At 40.5% G+C, this 24,199-nt stretch overlaps 1 protein-coding gene across 6 annotated transcripts in view; it reads left to right on the top strand.

Moving 5' to 3' along the window:
* Positions 1-24,199, top strand: part of phc2b (polyhomeotic homolog 2b (Drosophila)) — a 51,340-nt gene that overhangs the window by 16,974 nt on the left and 10,167 nt on the right. For 5 of the 6 annotated variants that reach the window (XM_038270563.1, XM_038270562.1, XM_038270559.1 and 2 more), the window contains 7 exons: positions 567-746; positions 2,977-3,054; positions 3,319-3,480; positions 5,887-6,021; positions 6,276-6,567; positions 17,030-17,334; positions 18,574-18,760. In XM_038270563.1, coding sequence (XP_038126491.1) covers positions 567-746; positions 2,977-3,054; positions 3,319-3,480; positions 5,887-6,021; positions 6,276-6,567; positions 17,030-17,334; positions 18,574-18,760 — 1,339 coding nt within the window. The remainder of the gene's footprint in view (positions 1-566; positions 747-2,976; positions 3,055-3,318; positions 3,481-5,886; positions 6,022-6,275; positions 6,568-17,029; positions 17,335-18,573; positions 18,761-24,199) is intronic. The other variant, XM_038270561.1, reaches the window with a different exon arrangement.

Raw genomic sequence — 24,199 nt, 5'->3', positions numbered from 1 at the left:
GCTGCTTTTCCTGTCTGGTTCTGATTATGCAGGGTTGATTAGAGCCAGAAAGCCTGTGACGTCTGGGCGGTTGATACATGAAAACAGTTCCGTTAGTCTATAAATCACTGAGGGGCTTACCACCGAAATACATGACAAGTGTATTATCTGAGAGACAGGGAGCTGGTGTAATTACTTTAGAACGGGGGGAATCTATTTTCTTAGTACTAGTGAGGATGCAGGCAGCAGCACTCTGGATCAGCTGCAGCTGCAAATAACTTTTTTTAGGCACACAGTTGTAGTAATCAATTCCACTAAAGGTGAACGCATGAATTGTTTTTCTAAGATCTTGTTATAACATCAGAGCTTTAATCCGGATGCTTTGCATTAAGTCTGTCACTTTGCTCTCAAACGGATACTCACTAATTACATTTTTCGTCAAGATATTTACTCCTTTTTCTGTAGTTGGCTTTGGCCAGTAGTTTTTTTGTAGGGGAGTCCTGGTGCAACTTTTTCATTTTTGATTCAATACCGATGGTAATGTTTGTTCATTACTCAGATGTTTTTGTGTCTGACCTTATTTTCAGGTTTTTCAGCAGGCGTTACACAGACAGCCCAACACAGCAGCACAGTACCTGCAGCAGATGTACGCTGCCCAGCAGCAGCATCTGATGCTGCAAACTGCGGCCCTCCAGCAGCACAGCCTGAGCACCGCCCAGCTGCAGAGCTTAGCGGCCGTACAGCAGGTCAGCAAACCAGCCTCTCCGGTACAAATCTTATTTCTTTAACTTTTTTGTTTGGTAGCAATCACAAAGTTATGCTTCTTTTATGGGTTATTAGAGCAATACAAAGTAGTAAACCTTTTTTCCTTCAATGAAAATACATTTTAAGATGTTAAACTACAATTAACATTTGGGGTGAGAATATATCTATAGTAGCATTGGTATTGGATGATGCTAGTCATCTATTATTCTCATAAACAAACTGGGCTGATGTTTAAAATTTATTTCCATCCTGCTGCGGTTTCCTAACAGCTTTGGGAGGTTTGTGAGGTAGTTGGCCATTGGTGTTGATATTGATAGTATGAAAATTAAACTGAAGCAGAGAAGCAATGTCTGAGGTGGGCTGATTTCTCACCTGTTTGAAAAGGTAGAGTTCTGTTTATATTGTTGGCAAATATCCAGTAAGAAAACAGCCTGATTAATACAGGATATTGATGTTGGTCCAGATGTTCATATCAGTGCTTCCCATATGTCCCATTTCCAGCGGCTCCACTTGGCTTGGTTCTACTCCACTAGGTGTGAGTTAGTAGCTTGGCTAATTTATCATAGGGTTTGTGAGCACAGATTTTCAGGCTTAGGTGTCTTTATCTTTTTAAAGATATCAGTCAAGAAACTATAAAGGAGACAAAAACAAAACTGTCAAAGAGGCAAAAACCCTTAGAGTGAAATACGAGGAGGTAGAGGGAGAGGATTACCTGGTTATCGGTTCATTGTTTTTAAGCTTATATTTCCAAATAGTTTCCAAATAGGTTTTGGAGAAGTTTAATGCAGGTTTAAGGTGGAAAACAGCTTTTATAGCTTTGAACATCTGTAAGAGTACAGTTAGGTCTATTGTCAGAATATTAACACAGCATGGCACAAAACAAGCTGGAAACTATGGACTCAGCCAGGGTCCAGAGTTCAGTCCTCCAGGATTACCCTGTCCTTTAGACTGCAAAACCAAAATTTGCCATCTAGTGGCAAAGTGTGATAAACTGCACTGTGTTTAATGTTTCTATCTGTGCACACAGATCACAATTAAAACGTCCAGTAGAGATGTGATGGCAGACATGGACAAATCATTGTGTACACAGAACCTCAGTCAACAGGACCAACGTTGGCCGCTCCATCAATCTGAGATGCGTTTTGATGAGCTCTTTCAGTTTGGTTAAATCCAAAAGTGGTTTTAGTTTTTTATTTTTTCGTTCAGTTAGTGTTGTTCCTGCAGGATAGTTGGAAATGGCCGTAAAAAGTCGTCTTTGTGACTGGCAGAAGTATTGTGGGAGATATGGCAAACTTTTTCATTTTTGGGCTAAATGCTGTATGCGTTAATAATAGAACACAGCTCTTCAGCTTGATCACACCATCCCCAGCATGAAACATTGGAATGGCAGTTTCATGCTCTAATGCATTTCTTCAACACAGATGAAGCCATTTATATATCAATCCTGGAAGACTGTTAAAGGATGCATAATACTTGCGTTGAGGCCGACTATCAGCATGCAAGCCAAAACATGGAGCTAGGATTACAATAGACCTGTTTTGGTCAGAGCATAGTGCTGAAATGGCCCAGTCATAGTCCAGACCACTAGTTTTTAACCCCGGTCCTCAAGACCTACTGTTCATGTTCTTGTCCTGCTGTGACACACCCAAAATCAAATGATTACGATACCTCCTTAAAAAACCACCAAATGCTTCAAAGGCCACTTAGTGTTGTTTTTATTTAATCCAGGTGTGTAGAGTCGGGGAATCTCCTAATATATGCAGAACAATGGGTCCTGATGACCAGGTTTGACACCCAGTAATCTAGACTAAAATTTAAGAGTGCACAGCTCATCTCCTGCTAACTGCTGAAACTTTTGGCTTTATTTTATTTTTTCCCCAAAAATACTTGTGGAGTATAGTCTATAGATGTGAAGCCAAATAGTTGCAGTTATGGTTGCAGTGGCGTCAGACGGTTGGATGCTAGATTTCTTTAGATTTGCATTTGTGAAATAATTTCAAAGCATGTATATATAGTTTTACTTCCATTTCAGTATGAAGCCCCATTCATGTCTTGTTCTAACCAAGAACGCTAATACAATACAGACACACGTTTGGCTGTTATAACACAAAACGTAAGATGTTCCAGGGATCCACTTCTGCATTTTGTTGCTGCTGTAGGCTTGTTACAGACTGGTTTTCAGAAACTGCACATTACCCTGTCCCTCTTCTTGTCTTTTATCCCTCATGACAGGCCAGTATTGCAGCTGGCAGGCAGAGCTCCACACAGAATGGCACTTCATCACAGCAAACTGGCTCTACTCAAGCTACAGTAAGTGCAGTCTGCAGTTCTATCACCTAAAAGCTTTTAAGGTTTAGATTTATGTCCAGTTTGATCACCTCAGACATAATATGATTTCAGCACCCTGGAACTTTCACTGCTGTCTTTTGTTAGCCAATCACATTACTTTTGAAGAAATCTAATGTAGAGGTGCCTTTTTAGAGAAGCTGGTTGATCAAATAGTGTATGTTGAAACCATTTATACATGTAGGTCTATAAAATGCTAATGCTGTCATTTCATTTCCTCCCCCAAAGATAAACCTGACCACATCCCCAGCAGCAGCACAGTTGATTAGTCGGGCCCAGAACATAAGCTCCACCCCCACCAGTATCTCCCAGCAAGCTGTTCTGCTCGGCAGCCAGTCCGGAGCCACTCTCACGCCCAGCCAGGCCCAGATGTACCTACGGCAGCAGATGGTGAGAGCCTAGAGACGAGGAGCAGAGCCTCCGGCACATTTACACAAGCTTCAGACAGCCATTAACTAAACACACTCATAAACTACCTTAGAGGCTGTTTGTGGTTCTCTGTCACATTACAGATGTTACAGTGGTGCAGCCTATGAGCATAAAGTCTAAACGGTGAAGTGTGAAGAGAATAGAAAAGACCTGATTTGAAATGGCTAATTTCTCTACTTAAAGAGGAACGCTGTTTTTTTTTTTTACATTAGGCCCTTGATTTTACATTATCACATCATGTTCTACTCACCCATATTAGTTTTGTGCGCACGGATGACATCATACACACTCCGCTTTGTTTAAAAAAAACATTTGAATATAAAAAATATAACTACGGACGTCTGGGGGACAGTGATTCACCTACATGTTATGAATGCAGGCGTATCATAACAAATAAATTATTATGAACAGTTTAGTTTGTGCCTTCAACTCGTTGCCCAAAGGAAGACGTTACTTGGATATAACAAAACCGAATATCTTCAGAACAGCTTAATCCTTTGTGTTAAAAAGGCTGATGCTAAAAGAAACAACAAGTGTTAGTGGTCCATAGAGCATAGCCAGTCTTATTTCTCAGCTTGTTGGACTTATCTATGTCACTGCTAGCCCACCAGATAATTTCATAAAAAAACGTGAGTTAATACAAAGGTTGTATTAACTCTCATGGGATTTTTTCCCACTCAGTTGTTGTTGATGTTAAAAGCAACAGAGAAATCAAAGAATATGATTCCATGCCTGGTTTTTCCAGATGACAGCTAACGTATTACAGGAAGTATAGGATGACATCTTCCTAGTAAGCAAACAACAACCTTTCAAGCCCCCCCCGAAGTTTACTTGTTGTGATGGACTGAATTGGATGCAAGTCAAAAAGATGCAAGTCTCTCTAAGACGGCCTGGCCAAAGTCGTTCATGGAGGGACGCTGTCCTGCAGGTTTTAGGTTTTCTTGCTTCAGTACAGCTGACTCATTGATGGCTCATTAACAGGCTTTTGCTAAACTGCTATCATCAGAATCAGCTGTGCTGAAGCAGGGAAACCTCTAAAGCCCTTGTCACACCTTGACGATTTAGACCAGCATATGCCTGACGTAAGAAAAGTCTGGCAAAAAAACGCTGGCTTACGTTGGATAAGTTATAGGTACGTTTTGTAATAACTTATTAGCACACTAAAACACGCTGGCACATACTGGCAAACGTCAACATACGTTGAGTACGTCGAGAAATTTTGAGTATGCTCAAAATTTCCAGAGGTATGCCAGCGTATCCCATACATGGGGCATAAGTTGCAGGTTAGTTATCTGATCGTTGAGATACTTTAAGTCTAAGTCACCGTTTAATGGCGTAATAGCAGAGTTATTCTTATTTTTATTTTTTGGGTGGGCGGTAAATGGAAGTCTGGTTAATACCGCGATCAAAGACTTCTTTTTATGCATGTCTGTAGGCAATGTAGGATCCTACATCGCTGCTCTGAACAGGTCCTCTGGACTCTGTGGTGCACAAACAGGCAGTAAGAGGCAGAATATGTTTGAATCACAGTCTCCTGATTTGGCTGAAGACGATGATGATGATACAGTAGAAGCATCCTGATCTTCACTGACCACACATCTTGGTTCTACTGGAGTTTTTCAGGAAAGCTGGGCAGTAAAAATGGACCCCTAATTAACATAAATAGAAAATACATCTGATAGAAATGTTGATCTTCTCACCTCTGATCCAAACAGCCTGGCATTCTGATGGATGTAGACAGGAAAGAATTGAACCTCTCAGCAGCTGCTTGCTAAGCTAAGCTAAGCTAGTGGCAGGGCAGACCTATTTTTAAAGGTTACATTTAAACAGGGTTTCAATTTAAAGTCTCTCGCTTTCACCAGATCATTATTCGTTTTTTGTTCATCCTTTTTGAAATGAGGACTAATATTGACTGATTAAAAAGCTTATATCATGATATATCATATTTCTCAGGCACAGCCCTATTTGTTAGTAGGCGTTCATAACCGTTGACTATAAGTGGAAAAAAAAACCCAGCAGAAATTGTTTCCACTAAACTGCATCAGAACCCTGTTTGAAGATATTTCAACAAATTAGTCTATCAATCAGAAAAAGTAGGAATACATTTTTTTAAAAGGAATAATAGTCAAATAATGTAACAAAGAAAAATGCAACAGGCTTTTTTATTAAGCGAGTTCTTTAGTCAGACCTCCTAGGTTTTATTTCCTAGGCAACCAGGGTCCCTAGTACCAGAGCTGCACACTTGGTTCACTTTTTTTTTTTTTTGCTCTGCCTTTTTTCTGTCTGAATTTGTTCATTATTAAATAGAATTATACTTTTGAAAGTTGAATTCAGATTTTTTTTTTATTTTTTTGTTTTTTGCTCCAGGCTCAGCAGAGTAACCTGGTGCAGGTGGCCAGGAGTCTGGGCCGGGCCGTTCCTCTGCCCCAGCAGCTCATCTTCACCCCAGCTGCCACAGTGACGGCTGTCCAGTCTGAGAGTGCCACACAAGCCTCCTCACAGGTAGGCTGAGCTTACAAACTATGCTATCCAGTCTAATTTACATTAGTAAATATGGTTAAGAAATGAAATCAACTCTATTTTTTAAGTTTAATAGTTTAAAAGATAAAAACAAATTGGTCACATTTCTAAAATAGTGACTGTATATCTGTCATTAGATTTCTTTGGCAGTCTCTAACATGTATCTTCCTATAACAGTTCTTAAAAAGCATTAAACTACAGTCAAAACTTGCTCACTGTCTATTCTTTGTCTTAAGAACCAGGTTCAGAATTTGGCTATTCGTGGCCAGCAGGGGGCGACCACATCCTCCTCTCAGACTCAGACCCTTCCTCTCAGCCTGAAGCAGAGCCCAGTACCCATTCAACCAGCTTCACTTGTGAAGAATCCCAGCCAAGGGACCCAGACCTCCTTAGCTGGGAAGTCCAGTCCCTCTGAGATTCCCTTAGATGGAGGAAAGAAAGGAGACGGTCCCGCCGTCTCAGAAGTTCGAGCCATAAATATGAGCCGCAGCATCACAGCTGTGAATGCTCAGCCTCTTATCGCACCTGGTAAGTGGAGGCCCTTTGTGATTCATGGTTTGAAAATAGAATATTATTTTTCTGTTTTTGTATCCATGTCTAATTTGATAACCACCTAAAGAATAAAATAATCTTGTCTTTACCTATTATTTATTTTCTCTTTTTAAAAAAAAACCTTAACTTATTATTGAAAGTTTTCCTTTAGTTGCAAGTTAAACTGATTTGCCTTCCAGCTGCTTAATGCTTCTAATTTAACCCTAAAATACACTGCTGTGGTTACAGATCCATTTATTTACTGGGTTTTGCTCAAACGCATATGATTAACCAAAGGTTAAAGCCAGAGTTTACAATTTCTTTTAAAACGCTGAATATATTAAATAAATCCAGTTTTTTTTTTTTTTTTTTTTACCAGAATTCTTCTTTTGAGGGTTTTCTTGATATTAGTGACCAGGTCTTTAGACATGGTGAACTGTAATGTAAACTGAAGGCTGTAAATATTTAGCGTCATTTTGGTCTGCCTTACTGAAACCAGAGTGCATGTTTTCTCTTTTTGGTTAGTGATGGAAGTGGGAGTGGGATTATCTCAGCCTGTCGGTGCACAACTGCATGTTGCTTTGTTTCAGTAATGGATTCGCGCGAAATGAAAGGGAGGATGGAAGCTGAAAATCTGGCTGCATGCTGTCTGGTAAAAGAAATGAACTTGGGTTGCCATGGCAGCAGGCCACCGGGGACAGGTGTGCACATGAGATGCTGTGGAGTTAATATAGTGAACAGGCGCAGAGGAAGCTGTAGGGATGGTAGATTGTTCTTAGATCTGGCTAAACCTTGGTTTTTGACTCATCTGTAATGGAGTCACTGAGGGCCGGTATTTAAGATTACAAAAGGGTTTTCTGTAGTGTAATAAAAACCCATAATGCCACATTTTGCATGCCCATTAAACTGCATTAACTATATTTTAAGCTGCATTAAAAAATGCAGTTTATTGTATAGAGATGTTTCAAGTACAAATTTACTACAATTTCACAGGAGAATTACATTTTTACAAAATATAGCATCATTTTGAAGGCTCAGAGCATGTGAACGGAGCGGAGCACCGTGCAAATCCTGCTCCCCGCTCAGGAGGATGTTCGCTCATTCGCTCCGCTGCTCAAAGTTGTGCCAGGACGCTCCGCTCAAAATCTGCTCCACACTCACCTTAATTTTCCTACCGCTCCAGCGAAATCGCTGCATGCTCGCTCAAACTTTTAGAAGGCATTTTCTGACATTTTTCCTTCATGTAATGATGCCACAGCCCTGCGACACACGGCGTTTGATTTAAAGATGCGACCGATACATGTATATTGTCTTATTAACTGGCTGTTAAATTATCCCACTGTTTCCCAGCTGTGAACGTAACACCTCGCTCCATTCATGTTGATGTTAATTATTAATTTGTTTTACTAGACTACCTTAAAAATGGTCACTTCGCATCCCGCTGCAAATGAGATAATGGTGTATAATGCATGTATGCGATCCATTTTCAAAAACGTGCTTACCACAACGATCACTTTATGTAAACCCACTCTTTATTGTTAAGTATAGTTAATGTATGTTTTTATGATATTTTATCACACAATATGCCATCCTCGTCTTGGAGATTCCGTGGCAAAGTTTAAACATAGACTAAATCAGATTATAGGCACAGACTACAGCATAGGCATTGGCCTAGATTTTAATTCAAAAAGGAATTTAAATAAAATCGGAGCGAACTGGGCGGAGCTAAATCCTCGCTCTTGTCTTTCCATTGAAAACTGCTCTGCACTCCACCTTATTTCTTCTGCTCCGTTCCGCTTACATGCTCGGATCAGGATGCATCTTTTAACAAGCTTACACTGCTAAATAACTAGAAGACTAATCACCCTTAACTCACCAAAAAACAGAAGGATTTATATTTTGACCTGTCTGGAGGGGATCAAAATATAGCATGATGATCCGTCTTATGCAGGACCTCAATTACATTTTACACCAAGTTACACTATATTGCCAAAAGTATTTGCTCACCCATCCAAATTATTGGAATCAGGTGTTCCAATCACTTCCATGGCCACAGGTGTATAAATTCAAGCACCTAGGCATGCAGACTGTTTTTACAAACATTTGTGAAAGAATGGGTCGCTCTCAGGAGCTCAGTGAATTCCAGCGTGGAACTGTGATAGGATGCCACCTGTGCAACAAATCCAGTCGTGAAATTTCCTCGCTCCTAAATATTCCACAGTCAACTGTCAGCTGTATTATAAGAAAATGGAAGTGTTTGGGAACGACAGCAACTCAGCCACGAAGTGGTAGGCCACGTAAACTGACGGAGCGGGGTCAGCGGATGCTGACGCGCATAGTGCGAAGAGGTCGCCAACTTTCTGCAGAGTCAATCACTACAGACCTCCAAACTTCATGTGGCCTTCAGATTAGCTCAAGAACAGTGCGCAGAGAGCTTCATGGAATGGGTTTCCATGGTCGAGCAGCTGCATCCAAGCCATACATCACCAAGTGCAATGCAAAGCGTCGGATGCGGTGGTGTAAAGCACGCCGCCACTGGACTCTAGAGCAGTGGAGACGCGTTCTCTGGAGTGACGAATCGCGCTTCTCCATCTGGCAATCTGATGGACGGGTCTGGGTTTGGCGGTTGCCAGGAGAACGGTACTTGTCTGACTGCATTGTGCCAAGTGTAAAGTTTGGTGGAGGGGGGATTATGGTGTGGGGTTGTTTTTCAGGAGCTGGGCTTGGCCCCTTAGTTCCAGTGAAAGGAACTCTGAATGCTTCAGCATACCAAGACATTTTGGACAATTCCATGCTCCCAACTTTGTGGGAACAGTTTGGAGCTGGCCCCTTCCTCTTCCAACATGACTGTGCACCAGTGCACAAAGCAAGGTCCATAAAGACATGGATGACAGAGTCTGGTGTGGATGAACTTGACTGGCCTGCACAGAGTCCTGACCTCAACCCGATAGAACACCTTTGGGATGAATTAGAGCGGAGACTGAGAGCCAGGCCTTCTCGTCCAACATCAGTGTGCGACCTCACAAATGCGCTTCTGGAAGAATGGTCAAAAATTCCCATAAACACACTCCTAAACCTTGTGGACAGCCTTCCCAGAAGAGTTGAAGCTGTTCTAGCTGCAAAGGGTGGACCGACGTCATATTGAACCCTATGGATTAGGAACGGGATGTCACTTAAGCTCATATGTGAGTCAAGGCAGGTGAGCAAATACTTTTGGCAATATAGTGTACGTTAAGTCTTTCTTTTGTAGTTCACTGCTGCTCATGTGCATGGATGCAGCTGTATTTTCAACTAATGCTTAAATGGAAAAAAACTTAAAATGTTATGAAAATGCATCCACTGATCAAAATTGAAATTGATACAGAGTTCATCTTTTTGACCGAGGGTAAAAAAAAACAGGAGAAAAGAAGTTTGAGAATCAGAGACGATCTTTCTCTACAAACCTCCTCTTGATGACACATTCTTTTTTTCTCTTTTAATTAGAATTTAGTTCAATTTCTTCATAAAAACAGTCGACAGCAAATGTTGTTTGAAGTCTATAGCTGCACAATGCATATTAAATATATCGTGAATGCACTAGTATCAGAGTGCAATATTCATTAAGGCCAGGGAAGGCACGTTTTATTGTATAGTACATTTTAATGTACAGTGGTGCAATATAATTCATAGTGTTTACATGCACGATAAAGAAAAGTACATTTTAATAACATAAAGGTAACACAAATAATTAAAAAGGTTAATTGTGCAAATGGATGGAGCGCTGTAAATGTTGGATATCATATTCCATGTGTTATGAACTAGTATTTTATAAGCTAATATGATACTTACCCAGTTGGACAGCAGCAGATGCTCACGCTGGACACAAATAACATTGCTGAAATGCTAAAGGTCACAGAGTTTAGATTGTACAGATTAGAAACGGGAAAGAAGAAAATAGAGTTGTGCTCATGAGTCAGAGATGGGGGATCTAGAGTCAACAAGTCATCTCTATGTCATGTATTAGTTTTGCTCAGCGACTGAAACACAAGTTAATTCACTCTGCAGATTGAACTCAACTGGTTCAGTTGCTGGTTCCCCCATCTCTGTCATAAGTTTACATATTGTCATTTTGTATAAACTCTGTGTATACAAAATGACAAAAGTCTAAGTCTAATATAAAAGAAATGCATTTCTTATACGAATAAATATAAACGTCACCCAGTCAGGTCCCACAGGTAGAACCAGGTGGCTCCTGTTTTAGGTTACATATCATTGATATGGAATAAATCACAAGAAAATGGAAACCAATATCCTCTAATGGCCAATAGTGAAGTGAGAATCAGCCATATGTAGCTGAAGTTTTTCTTGTCTTTATTTATTTGCTTTTGCTTCAATTAGTCATATATAAGTGCATCATATTAAAATGTTATGGATTATGTTACATTTAAATGAGCTAGACTGTGGAGTTTAATATAAGATTTAAGATGGATTTTACCAGAAAGGTGTGGCTTTTGCTACAATGGCTCATTTGGGTTCAGTCCTGTAACCAGCTAAATTGGACATCAGAGATTGTAGGATTCCTCTTTCAGCCACCCAGCTGACGTTTTTTTTTTCTTTTTTTTCTTGGTATGCAGCAGCCTGTGTTTGAGAGGTAGTCTGCTGAACCACTCTTTTAAACAAAATTAAATCTGCATCATTCTGGGATTAATACACCTAGTATGATGTGAGAGAAAGAGTGGCCAGAAATAAGTTTGGTTGTATGCAACATAAGAAATTTTTTAAAACTTCTGCATACAGATACTTGCAGTGCTAATGTTACTTATTTCAGCCATACTTGTGGTTTAACATTTCAACAATCAGCCTTCTGGGAAAAGCTTTCACAGAATTTCCAATATACTCATTACTCAGTGTGCCTTTGTCACTTGAGGAATTTGGGGGGGCAAACAAAATGTTATGGATGTCTTTTCCATATCTTTAAGTGTCTGTCATTGTCTTGTTCAGAAAGAGCAAAGAACATATTATAAAACTCCAGCAGGGAACCCCCAGCAGTGCATTTCTAGCACATTAAAGACCACATCATGTTTTGGCTGAGTTGAAGGAATCAGGATCTGTAGTCAGGGTTGATCTATATGTACAAGAAGAATGTGGAAGAAAAAAAACTTTGTAACATCATAGCCATTAAGTATTCACAGACACATCATTGTTACAGCTTAGAAGACGTACGTAATTTGTTCATAAAAGTTCCTCCCTTGTGAGAAATACCTTCCCGCTGATCTAACACTGATCTAATTTATGCTTCAGCCTATAAAGAAAAAAGTGTATATAAGGTTTGATGTGACAACTGTTCCCTGATAAAACATCTGATTATCAGAACATTGTGCAGTAAGCCAACATATTGCACAGCCTGCTGTAATGTTAGTAGGTTGAAATGTCTCAGATGAAAGTAAGCCAAAGTGGCAGCCAACCAGAATGTGGAAATTCAGGGATTTTCCAGGGCCTGCAGTGCTACAAACACTGAAAGGAATGTATACTGTCCTCAGTTTCCGGACATTGCGCAACTATTCACAGTTGTAGGTCTAATGAAATATTCCTTTGGGGGAGTTGGGCTCAGTGTGCCGTAATGCAGATTGTATGATTTGCATGTGCGTTGGCGTGTGGAAGAGGGCGGCATCATTACAGACATTCATCCCAAAGTTTTCAAGGGAAGATGGCTTTTACATCTGTTTCTTGACTCTCTTCTCCTCTGAGATGCTTCTGCTGTTCCTCATTAGAGGTTTTAGAGAGTTGTCAGAATTTATTGGGAGGGCAGATTACATCCACCAGGTACTGATTCAGAAATCCTGCCCTTTTCTCACAGTGACTGAGAATTTAATGAGATGTTTGGTGTCTGTTTGATTTCAGGACTGTTCTTGCACTGTTTTGACCAAAGTGTAGCAGCCACTTGTCGTTTAACCCTATGCCATGGACATGGTGTTATTTGCACTTGTATGATCCACATCAAGGACACGACATACAAAAGACTGGAAGCAGCTCGTAAAAATAAATTGGACAGAGGCTGAGACAAAAGCTGCAGTCTGTTACATTGAGAAGAGAGCAGACTTCGACTGAAAATTTGAAGAAAAACAGGTTTCACGCCACTCCCCCACCCTCTCTGCTTTACTCATGCCCTACCTCCAAGCTCCACCCCTCTCACAGCATCTGCGCGGCTACCGCATGCGACCAGAAGCGTCCAAGCAGCGTACACGGCAGCTCTTCCATTGACATCTTCTTTTTTGAAGTCTTTGCCGTGTAAGCAGTTGTCGGCAGGGGCAGTAAGGGCAGTTTCTCTTTCGCTGGTGGCTTTCGCTCAGCCATGACTTCCACGCGCGTCCTCCTGACTGCGGCAGCCGGGCGGCAGCGACAGGTTCAGCGGTGAGATGGAGGGGACGGGATTCAGCGTGTGTGAGCTGTGATTGACACTCCATCAGATGCTCCTCTGGCTGTGATTGGTTGTTTTGTCTCGTCCCGAATTATTCTTTCCAGATTGCAATACAGGCAGTAGGCGGGACCAATTGAAGCAGTTTTTTTCACAGGTTACTTATCACATGTACTGCTGTCTGGGCATAGGGACAGTTTTAGCCAATATGACAAAAAAGTGATTTTTTAAAACTTACAGACTTCAACTTTACAAAAACGTGCCGAGACTGGTCCGAGCTCAGTAACTGAGATAACTTATCGTGTGTAAATGGAAAGCAAACTGAACTGAAACGAGCTAGACACAACCGGACCGCGCTAACTGCAGAGCAGTTCCATAGGTGGGCTCGGCTCGATTTTTCCCTGGCTCGGTTCTCTGATAACAAGAGCGCATGAGCAGAACCTGTCATCTCCATCTGGCTGCACATCCTGATTCACACTCCATTCCAGTAGTTGGCGGTAATGCCCCTCCGGAAGTTGCTTGCTAACCAACACAAAACAGAAGAAGAACAACTATAAACAACAATCGAAATCTTCTCCACGCAACATTTTGATTTGCTTGATTCCCTCCTCCTTCGTCTTCTTCTTCTTGTGTTTTATGGCGGTTGGCAAACAACTTTTGGTGCATTACCGCCACCAATTGCTTGATTTCCTCCTTCAATACTGACAGTAATACCGCAGATCGTCACTAGGAGGCGAGGAACCGAGATAGCATGATGTGTAAACGGTCGTCAGAACCAAGCTCAGCCTGGTTAACTGATCCGAGCTCGGTCCGGTCTCGGCATGGACCGGTTTTTCAAGGGTAGTGTAAATGGGGCAATGTATTCAGCTCCCTCTGTCCTTATATCCCCCTGAAAATACAGTGCAAGCATTCACCTGCTGTTCTGCAAAGTTCTCAGAGGTTTATTTGAAAACAATAAACAAAATCGCACAATCGAAGACTAAGGAAGACGGCAGACAGGTCAGAAATATGCTTGATCTATCATCTGAAAATCAAATGGATATTGCACGGCTACAAACCTACCAGTATGTAGCACTTCGTCTAAATTCACAGGATCAGCAAGGAGGTTATTTATCAAAGAAGCAACTAAGAGGCCTTTCTGGAAACTACTAGCTTCCACTTCATAGCTTTGGCTTAACCTCTCAAAACCCACCGTTTTAAAGCGTTTACAAATAATAACTCAGAATGCATGAACATTACACTCGCAAAATGTTTACCAATATAGACATTTTGACATCAGTAGATTCTCCAGTATTCAGCCACCTAGTTCATTTTACGGACATAGTGAGCACCAAAGCACAATTATAACAGCATGTCGAAATGTAGCATGACAAAACAGCCACAACAAGCAAGCATGTCTTTATTACTGCTGTACAAAAATAGACTTATTATTTTGAAGAATAAAAAAACAACTTTGAGTCATGTTTGAACTGATGCAGCTTGGGTGTTTTACTCACCCAATTTGCATGTATATATTCAGAAACCAGAAGGTGTTAGCTTTCAATTAACGTATCACACATGTAATTCGCGCTTAAAGTTCCTCAGTTATTTGCTTTTCTATTTGGGTATGCAAAATAGGCGAATTTCCCAGAAATTAGGTGGATATTAAGAGGTTAAGTAGAATGAAGGGAGAAATCCAAAGTTGCGTTCCATTTGGCTGAGCTTGGCCCACTTGGACTATTGGCATTATACATAATATGTGGAAGACTGAGAAGCTTGCACTGATTTGAAGGTTGATTCTGTTAAATGCTTGAAAATGCTGGAAGAAAACATGTTGGTGGCTGAAAAAGACTGTGTAGAGGTTCTGCAAGCATTTTAATGGAATGGTTAGATGAGGTTTGTCCAAGTCTAGTCTAGAGGGACGATGCCCTGCAGGTTTCAGATGTTTGTCTTCTTTAACACACCTGGTTAAGAAGGTAACGGTTGAGTAAAAACCTGTTAATCAGCCATAAATGGTAATCAGTTGCGCTTACATGGGTAAAAATCAAGCCTGTTGGCTATTGGCTCTTGAGGACGGACTTAAGACACTCCTGGTTCAGATCAAAACATAGCTGTTTTAATGGCCCAGTCAATGTGCAGACCTATAAGACGACTACAGATTTGTGCTACACTGCAGAAATGATCTAGAAATAAGTCAGAACTTCTTAAATAAAATAAATCTACTCTTATGTTGAAGTAAGAATAAATAAGTTCATTTGACAAAGGAATTGGGTTTTTTTTACTCTTGAAATAAGATAATTAGATAATGTGCACTTGAAATAAGACAATACAATTGTTTTTTTTCTTATATTAAAAGTAAATTGTCTTTGACCATTGGCAACGTGTCTCACCTCAATTTAAGAGCAAATGCACTTATTTTAAGAAAAAGTTACTTATTTAGATTTAAATTTTTTGCATTAGAGTTTTAACAAGGTATAACTTTGGGCATTGTTTTGTGTAAAACAAATCCCAAGAAAGTTGAGTCTAAATGTGCAAAGTTTGTAGGGATATAACTCAAAAGATTTAAAGCTGTTATTGCAGAGGGAGGTCTAGTCTAGAATAACCTCACAACCGAGATGCAATGCACTTTATCACGGAGACTTTAAATCTCTGGAATAAATCTGCTCATTTATTTGTGCCCATAAAATATTTTCTAACGAACGAAAATGCCTACATTATGTCCGGTCTTTCCTTCGTCTCTGTTGTTCAAATGATTGATGTTCCTTACAGTTTACATTGCTTTTCATATTTAGGATCCCATCTTTTTAATTTACAATAAAGTATCCGTATCCACCCATGCATAGCTCAGTCAGATTTCTGTAACTCATCGTAGAAAATAATTTTAGGTTCTCTGTGTTTACCACATTTAATGTTGGCAGGTTGCTCTGTCCCATCATTTAAAAGAAATAAAACTTTTTCCAGCAAACTGGGTTGCAATAAAACCCCTATAGACATGCAAACTCTACTGGATAAAACAAACAAAAAAGAGCTTCTACATTTTCCACAGCAGGATACAGACTGTGGTTAATGCCTCACTGGGGCACTTTGAAACCAGATGGAGCCGATCCCACACAAAGCAATATGAAAAGAACAGAGAGGAGGGTGGCAGGCGGGGGATCGGGGACAATCGCTGATTAACTTGGCAATTTTCCACTCTAAGATTTATTGTGAGGTTCATTAACATGAGGCGACACACCTCAGTGTTCACACAGGTTGTACTGCGCAAGCAGCTGAGTAGTGCTTTGGAGCAGTAAGTCATTTCTTGATTGGGTTTAGTAGTAACAACAGGGTTACTAGGTTTAATGTTTCCCGGGGGATTTGTTAGACATTAAAGTGGAGGGAGAGGAGGTGGGTGGGGGGGTGCTGCAGACTCTATGAAGGTGTCACGGACAGTTGGCTTAGCGCTTTTCTTCTTGAGGCCTTTCTAATATTAGAGCCGCCTCGGGCGACTTCCGCAGAGCACTATCCCATTTTCACATGTTGCCATGATATAAGATTGATGCCCTGTGTCTCTGGCTTCAGGGCTCAGGATGTCGTTTCACCTGCACTGCACTGACAGGTGCTGACAGGCCGTTTGGAGACAATTTGTGGGTAATAGTCAGGTCAAAACCTAACACTGGATTTGTCGGTGCACCTTTCAACAAGCTCTTAATATTACATTCTGTCAACAGAGAAGCATCAAGGTGAGGGGCAGCTCTAGAAAATGAGATTGTTTGTACAAACCTGTATGTTTTGGATTGTTTTTGCCTGAGGCAGTGCGCCGCAACTCACTTTCCGCTTCCTCCTCATTTTTTCCTCCGCTGTAATGGCTTCGCAGCTCATCAGAAATGGTAGATAATGCCCTGAAGATGAAGGGTAGACTGTCTTTGTTTAGATGCTTTAAACCCACTTTTTTTACAAGTGACTCATTTATTTTCTTTAAGAAACGGATATATGCCATTTGTACTGGTCAAATCTGGTGAGGCGAAAAAACAAAAAGTTTAACTTTAAATGAAAATGTCTGAGATAGAACAGAAGTGCCTGAGTCAGTGTTACTCTCTCTTTCAGCTTACACCCAGATTCAGGCTCATCCTCTGGTTCAGCAGCACAAACAGCAGCAGCAGTTCGTAGTCCAGCAGAGCCAAGGTTCCCAAAGGACAACAGGCCAGCTGCTGCAGACTTCCTCCATTCAGGCATCACAGGCCCCTGTGCCTGTTCTACCCAAGCCTGCGCCTCAGCAGCCCTCCACTCCCAGCCAGCAGGCCACCATCTTCCACTCCACCCTCAGCCCTCATGCTCTTCACTCCTCACTTAACCAAGCCAAGGCTCAGCCAGTCCAACTCACAGCGATCAACCTGCAAATACAGCCAACGGTTAGAAGCCAATCTGCAAATACAGTGAAATCTTTTGGTTATTTTTGTACATCTTAATGAGATAATCCAGTCTCAAAATGGAATAATACCTTGTTTTGACGGAGTATTAGGGCTAGGCTAGAGATTTATTTTATTTTGAGAATAAAGTTGTTTATTTTACTAGAATTAAGTTGTAATTTTACGAGAATAAAGTCATAACATTACGAGAATAAAGTCGTAATATTACAGGAATGAAGTCATCGTACCACAACCCCTTTCAGAAAGAAAGCTTCAAGCTCTGACCAGCATATGACTGACAACCAGCACCACCAAACAGCAGCCTGAGTCCGCTTTGACATACTGCCCAGTATGATTTCCTTGTTTGTGAAACCAAAGCCAAAGTATAACTTCACATAATGCTTGACATTCCTCATTTTAGGGAAGACAGTGCTTCTTGTAAGAGTTGTCGTAAAATACAACTTTATTCTTGCAATTTTAGCACTTTATTCTCTTAATATTCCTACTTTATTCTCGTAATTTATATTCTCGACTATTCTCGTTTTGACTTTTTTCTCGTTGTGACTTTGTTCTTGTAATTCTCGTAATTTTATCACTTTATTCTCATAATTTTATGACTATTGTCGCTGCAACTTTATTCTCGTAATTTTATAACTTCTTGTAATTTTTTGAATAGGCTCGTTTTGACTTTGTTCTCGTAATTTTATGACTTCATTCTCCTAGTGTTGTGACTTTATTCTCAAAGTTTTACGACTTTATTCCTGTAATTTTATTACATTATTCTCATAATTGTATTACTTCATTCTCATTTTATTAATTTATTCTCATAATTTTATGACTATTCTCGTTGCGACTTTATTCTCGTAATTTTACAACTTTATTCTTGTAATTTATGACTATTCTCCTTGATGACTTTGTTCTCGTAATTTTATGACTATTCTCCTAGTGTTGCGACTTAATTCTGGTAATAAGACGACTTTATTCTGGAAATGAAATAAACAAAAAATCTCTAGCCTGATCCTAATACTCCATTGTACATTGTGACCTGGTTTGTAAAATGACTAAAAGAAATTGTGCTTTTACTTCTACCATGACTGCACATTACCAAAACTGTAAGATTTAACACATAATTCACTCTGAAATGGAAGTATTCCACATGCCTGGTAGGTAAGCACAGACTCGCATATAAAGGCTCACATATTTGTCTGCCTTTTTGTTTGTTTTTTATCTTTCTGCTTTTAGACCCCACGACCTGTTCAGGACATTAAAGATAAGCCAACCTCGTTAGTAGTTAGAGAGACGTGTCAGACACCATCGAATCAGCAGCAGCAGCAGCAGCAGCAAAGACCTGCATCTTCTCCATCACAGCCCTTCAAGCCTGCAGAGCAGCCAAAGGTTAACGCTGCCACCCCACCTGTTCCAGCACAAGGTAAAGGCTTAGCAGGATTTACTAAAACTCTGTGGGCCATATATCGTAGGTTTAACCTGCTTCTATCCCTCTCAAGCTCGATCTTTAAAATGGTTTTGATCTACAGTTGATGCTGTTTTATTTTTCTGCTTGTTTACACTTGGATTAAAAGGGACGTTTTGTTGGTTTGTTACTAGACTTGGGTGTTTTTACTTTTAAATTTACTTATCTAAATGAATAATTTAGAATGTAAAGAGTTTAAAGTAGTGCTGTTCTCATGATATGAGCCCAGATTTCAGATTTCTAAATTTCATAGTGCAGTTTGGAAACTGCAGGTCGTAGTAAAAGTAGACCTACATGGCATGGCAAAGATTTATACAAGACACTTTAATGAGTGTAAGAAAGCCAAATCCATTCTTTTTCTCAACCCCTTTCACTCTATTTGATTAGTATGTGTAAAAATTTAAAGAGCTGCTTGTACAAAAAAAATTGCAACAGAAACTATAGTTAATCAGACATCAAAAAATAAACTAGTGTTTGTGTTGTGTTTTTTGTGTTTTTTTTAAGAAAGATGATTCAGATGCAGATTGGTCAGTTGATACAATAGACACTAAACATATTTTAAAAATATTTTTTTATAAATTCGGGCCAACATGGAGTTTTCTATAAATTGGAATCTGATTTAAAACACAAAGAAAAAAGAAAAGCATCTTTGTTTAGCCTGTTTCTGTCATTAGAATCAACCTTTACATCCAGCGGTAGAACTGACTTTATTACTCAATCAAGTGAAAAGATATTAGTACCCCGGCCTCTTATTGTCTGGTTGTACATTAACTTGGTATTAAACTCTGAGCTTCATTTAAAGATCCAACAATTATGCTTTTAATTTAAAGACCAACTTTAATGATTATAAAGCTTCTGCTGTCATTTTTCTCTTTACATTATTCAATATAACACTCTCTAGTGGTTGCTAATGCCAAGTCATGCTAGAAAGCAGAATGGTACAGCAAGCAGAGTTTTTATTTTAGTTTTCTGCAGGGACCTTTGATGTGTGTTTCAGAGGAAAGTGGAGACGGTTTGAATATTGTTGAATTTACCGGCAAGGAATCAACCAGTGATGAGAATCCTTCAGCACATACTCGGTTACCCCTACCTCAGTTGTCGATCGTCTCTGTTAACAAAGAGTGCATGACCGGACCACGTCAGCTGACTAATTTCACAGGTTTCCCGGGGTGTCCGGCTTTGTAATTCACCAATCTCTTCACCTGTTTACAACACAAACTTCTTCTCTGCCATTTTAAAAGTAAATGATATTAAAAGAGCATGGACCTAGGATGATACAGATGCCGAGGCTCTCATTTAAATTTGGGCGAGGACGCTAACTAGGCACATAAGTTCCTGAATGTTAGGGGCGCTGCCATTTTTGTTTTGTAATTCCTGCCTTGACAGCTGTAGTATTGTGGAGCACTGATAGGAGGCGAGGAACCGTGCTAGCTTGATGTGTAAATGATCTTACGAATAAAGCAAGGTACAGTTAACTGATACAAGCTCGGTGTGAAGTCGGTACAGAATGGTTTCAGAGGGGTAATGTACAATTATACTTCTGCAACCGCACAAATCAAATGTCGCTTGCGTCTGGTCACGAACACATCTTTGCTGGTATGCTTCTGCGACGTCGGTCTGGAATTTCTACGGACGCACAGCAGTTTTCCGCCAAAGCGCAAGGGGGAGCCTATTCGAGAACTCGTGAGAACTTCTTCGGCGCCGCCGGCGGGAGTGTTTATTTTCTAAAACTACATGTCTGAGGCATCGTACAAGTGGTTTTACTTCCGAACCTCCTCGATCAACCTTTCGTCGTTGTTATCCATTAATGTTATTACTCCTCGGTTTTTAAAAATGACGCGCCCTGGCACAGAACCGAGAAGGACGACCACACAGACAGCAGGAAAGGCATACCAAGGATCAATCACAGCTGCTTTTTGTCTGCGCACTTCCTCTTGAGGTCTGCACGGGTTTGCGACCGTCGGACGTGTAGTCAGGATTTTTTTGAGTTGTGCAATGACGGTTGCAGAACCTCTGCGTGGGACAGATATGACGGTTGCAGAGGCTATGCATTAGAAGTATAATTTGGCCTTAAATGGGGCAATGGAAAACTGGAATTCAGGGTAAAAAAGTCCACATAGTCCGTATGAAAAACCTAATGGTGATAAAGTTTGAATCAGCAATTACTTAGCTTCTAACCAGCATAAGCACAATGGGCCAAAACTAAAGTTTTAAGCTAGCGTAGCTAGCTTGAAGATGGTAGTTGGTGCAAGAGACAGTTCCACCACACTGTTGCAAGTGATCAACATGGTGAGGAAGTGTGAAAGAAATAAAATTTAACTTAACTACTGCAGTAGAGAATATCTTTGGATATATAAGGATGCTAATTATTTAACAGCAAATTGATCTTTAAATTCTCAAACCAAGTTGCAAGGGATCCTTTTTTTTTCCCTTTGGTTTTTGTTTCTTCTTTTCCATTATGCCACTAGACGGAGGTCAACAGATGGGGGTGTCCCCCTATTAAATCATTTTTGGTATATTTGTTTTGTCTCCACCAACATCTCTGCTCTACAGGTTTGCATTTTTGGATGTTTTCTTGCCATCTCATGTTAATCCCAATTACGGGGTGTTGCTGTTTGAAAATTATAATGGATTCTCTTAATCTTCTAAAATGCCTATATCAGTTTATTGTTATGTGATGGTATGTGTTGCTAAAACAATGACTCAACAAACATGACCCGGTTTAAGAGTTGAATAAGGTTTTAAAAAGAATGTGAAAATGTGTGATTTTATTAATCAGTGTTTGAGCTGGGACAGTTGCAGCATTTGACAAAACTGCTTTATCATGCTTCTAAAGATTGCAGTATGGGTGTGCATGGGACAGATATGAGTTTAATATGTTTAAAATATATGAGGGGAAGATGGAGCGGGAGATCGATCGTCAGATTGGTGCAGAATCTGCTGTGAAGCGTACCGATCTGTTGTGGTGAAGAGAAAGCTGAGCCAAAAAGCAAAGCTCTCGATTTACCTGTCATCTATGGTCATGAGCTTTGGGTCATGACTGAAAGAATGAGATCCCGGGAATACAAGCGGCTGAAACGAGTTTTCTCTGTAGTATGTCTGGGCTCTCCCTTAGAGATAGGGTGAGGAGTTCAGTCATCCAGGAAGGACTCAGAGTAGAGCCGCTGCTCCTCCACATCGAGAGGAGCCAGTTTAGGTGGCTGGGGCATCTGATTAGGATGCCTCCTGGACGTCTCCCTGGTGAGGTGTTCCAGGCACGTCCCACCGGGAAGAGGCCCGTGGGGAGACCCAGGACACGCTGGAGGGGCTATGTTTCACGGCAGGCCTGGGAGCGCCTTGGGAGGAGCTGGCCTAAGTGGCTGGAGAGAGGGACGTCTGGTCCTCCCTACTGAAGCTGGTACCCCTCACAACCTGACCCCAGATGAGCGGAAGAAGATGGATGGATGGATGGATGGATGGATGGATGGATGTTTAAAATATTGTCATTCTGATAATAATAGCATAATAGCAAAATAAAAAGCCTATACGGTCATATCACTACTTTTTTGCATTAATTTTCACAAAACAGAGGCAAACTACATCAAAATAATCTAAAAAGAAAAAAAAAAACTCAAGGAGAACTCCCTGACCACGGAGATGCGCAGGTAGTAATTATCATCCTGTGGCGCAAGGCTTTGGAACAGGGCACGATGGACATGTTCCCGCTGGCATCAGCTGCGCCGCAGGCAGCAAAGGAGCGCGCATTATATGCCGAACACCTTCAGAGCTTAAAAGAGAGGTTTGAGCGCTACTTTCCACATGTTGCTGACGTTGAGGATTACGAGACCCATTCAACCAGGAATCTTCAACAGAAAAACTGACAATGAAAGAAAGGGAGGAGTGCGCAGAGCTCCGTGCGGACCGCACATTAAAACTCAAATTTAGTGAGCACCCACTGGATCAGTTTTGGTTGGCTTCTGCATCAGAATACACAAACATCTCACGCCACGCAATTGAGCAACTTCTTCTTTTCCCCACTACTTGCTGTGTGAGCTGGCGTTCTCTACTCTGGTTTACATCAACAGGAGGTCACGGCTCTCTGTTGAACAGGACTTGCGTGTGGCCCTCTCCTCAGTGCCACCAAGGATTAAAAAAAATCTGTGCGCACCGACAGGCACACGTGTCTCACCAATTTGTAAGCAGACAAAATATTTACAACAGCACACATTTCAATTTCAGCTTCCTTGCATTGACAGTTCTTTGTGCTTAATTTCTGCTGAGTTTTCTTTGCTTCGTTTTTAATTTTGTGAAGCAGGATTTTAATAGGCGTGTGGCTGCTTTGATGAAGCCTATTTTGATGAAGTTTCAAATTAAATTTTGGAATATTTTGTTAATAAATATTTCATGATTAATATAGTTGTCACAATTTATTTTGAATTAGTACATAATTATAACAAATATTTTGCTAAACATGATGGATGACACAGGTTTTAAATGCTCTTTTATCAATAAGTGTGCCTTGAGATTTTTACTTCCTTTGGTGTGCCTTGGGCACAAAAAGTTTGGGAACCACTGCCCTACATTAAGCAGCATCCCTGTGCATTTATATTATTACAAATTACTGGAATGCTATACAGTTTCATGTTTTTTTTGTTTCCATGTAAATCAGCCAATTGGATGAAGTCTAGATTAAAAGTGATGCAAAGATTATGAGAACAGTCTTTGTATTATCACAGTCAAATTTGATAGCATCCTGCAGCCAATTTGAAGTACTGGGTTACTTAAATCTTGTGTGAAAAGATAAGTTTCTTGCGAAGAGAATAATGCTCTCTTGGATAATGGCTTGAATTAACAACCTAGCATTTTCCTAGTATTTGTTTACTATAGTTTTAGGTTTATTTATTAATCATGTGTTTTATTAATCTCTTAGCTAGATTAGATGAAGTAGAAGGCCTTCCTTCACATAGTGGATTACACCGTGTGTACAGAGGCCATCTAATGAGGACAGTCTCCTGTCTTTGGAAGATACACAGGATAAGGAGACATCCTGGAGCCGGACTGATAGAGGAGAGCTATCTGTAATCCTGAAGAGGCACGAAGGTCAGGGCATGGATGGCGTGTCAGTTTCTGACACGAACAGCTAAGCATTCACCTGATGCAACACATAGACTCATGAGGTATAAGAAGCAGGAGATGACCTTGTTCGGGGCTCATTTTTGCCGGGTGCCAACGTTTGCTGACGTGTTGAGCCCACAGCTGTGCCGACTCCAAGCAATTTCTCTGTCCTGTAAAGACCACAACTGGAATAAACTCTGTTACTTTTTTACTTTTATAGTCCTTTTTATATGACTTTACCCAGTTTGAGTTAAGAATAATTATACTAGGTAACTTGCTCCCAGGAAAAGAACTGGAAGGAAA

Source organism: Cyprinodon tularosa, unplaced genomic scaffold (genome assembly GCF_016077235.1).
Source record: "Cyprinodon tularosa strain WSP-4 unplaced genomic scaffold, ASM1607723v1 ctg767, whole genome shotgun sequence".
In the NCBI taxonomy this organism is placed as follows: Eukaryota; Metazoa; Chordata; class Actinopteri; order Cyprinodontiformes; family Cyprinodontidae; genus Cyprinodon; species Cyprinodon tularosa.
The sequence above is the reverse complement of the archived record's forward strand: the minus strand, read 5'-3'. Positions and strand labels throughout refer to the sequence as shown.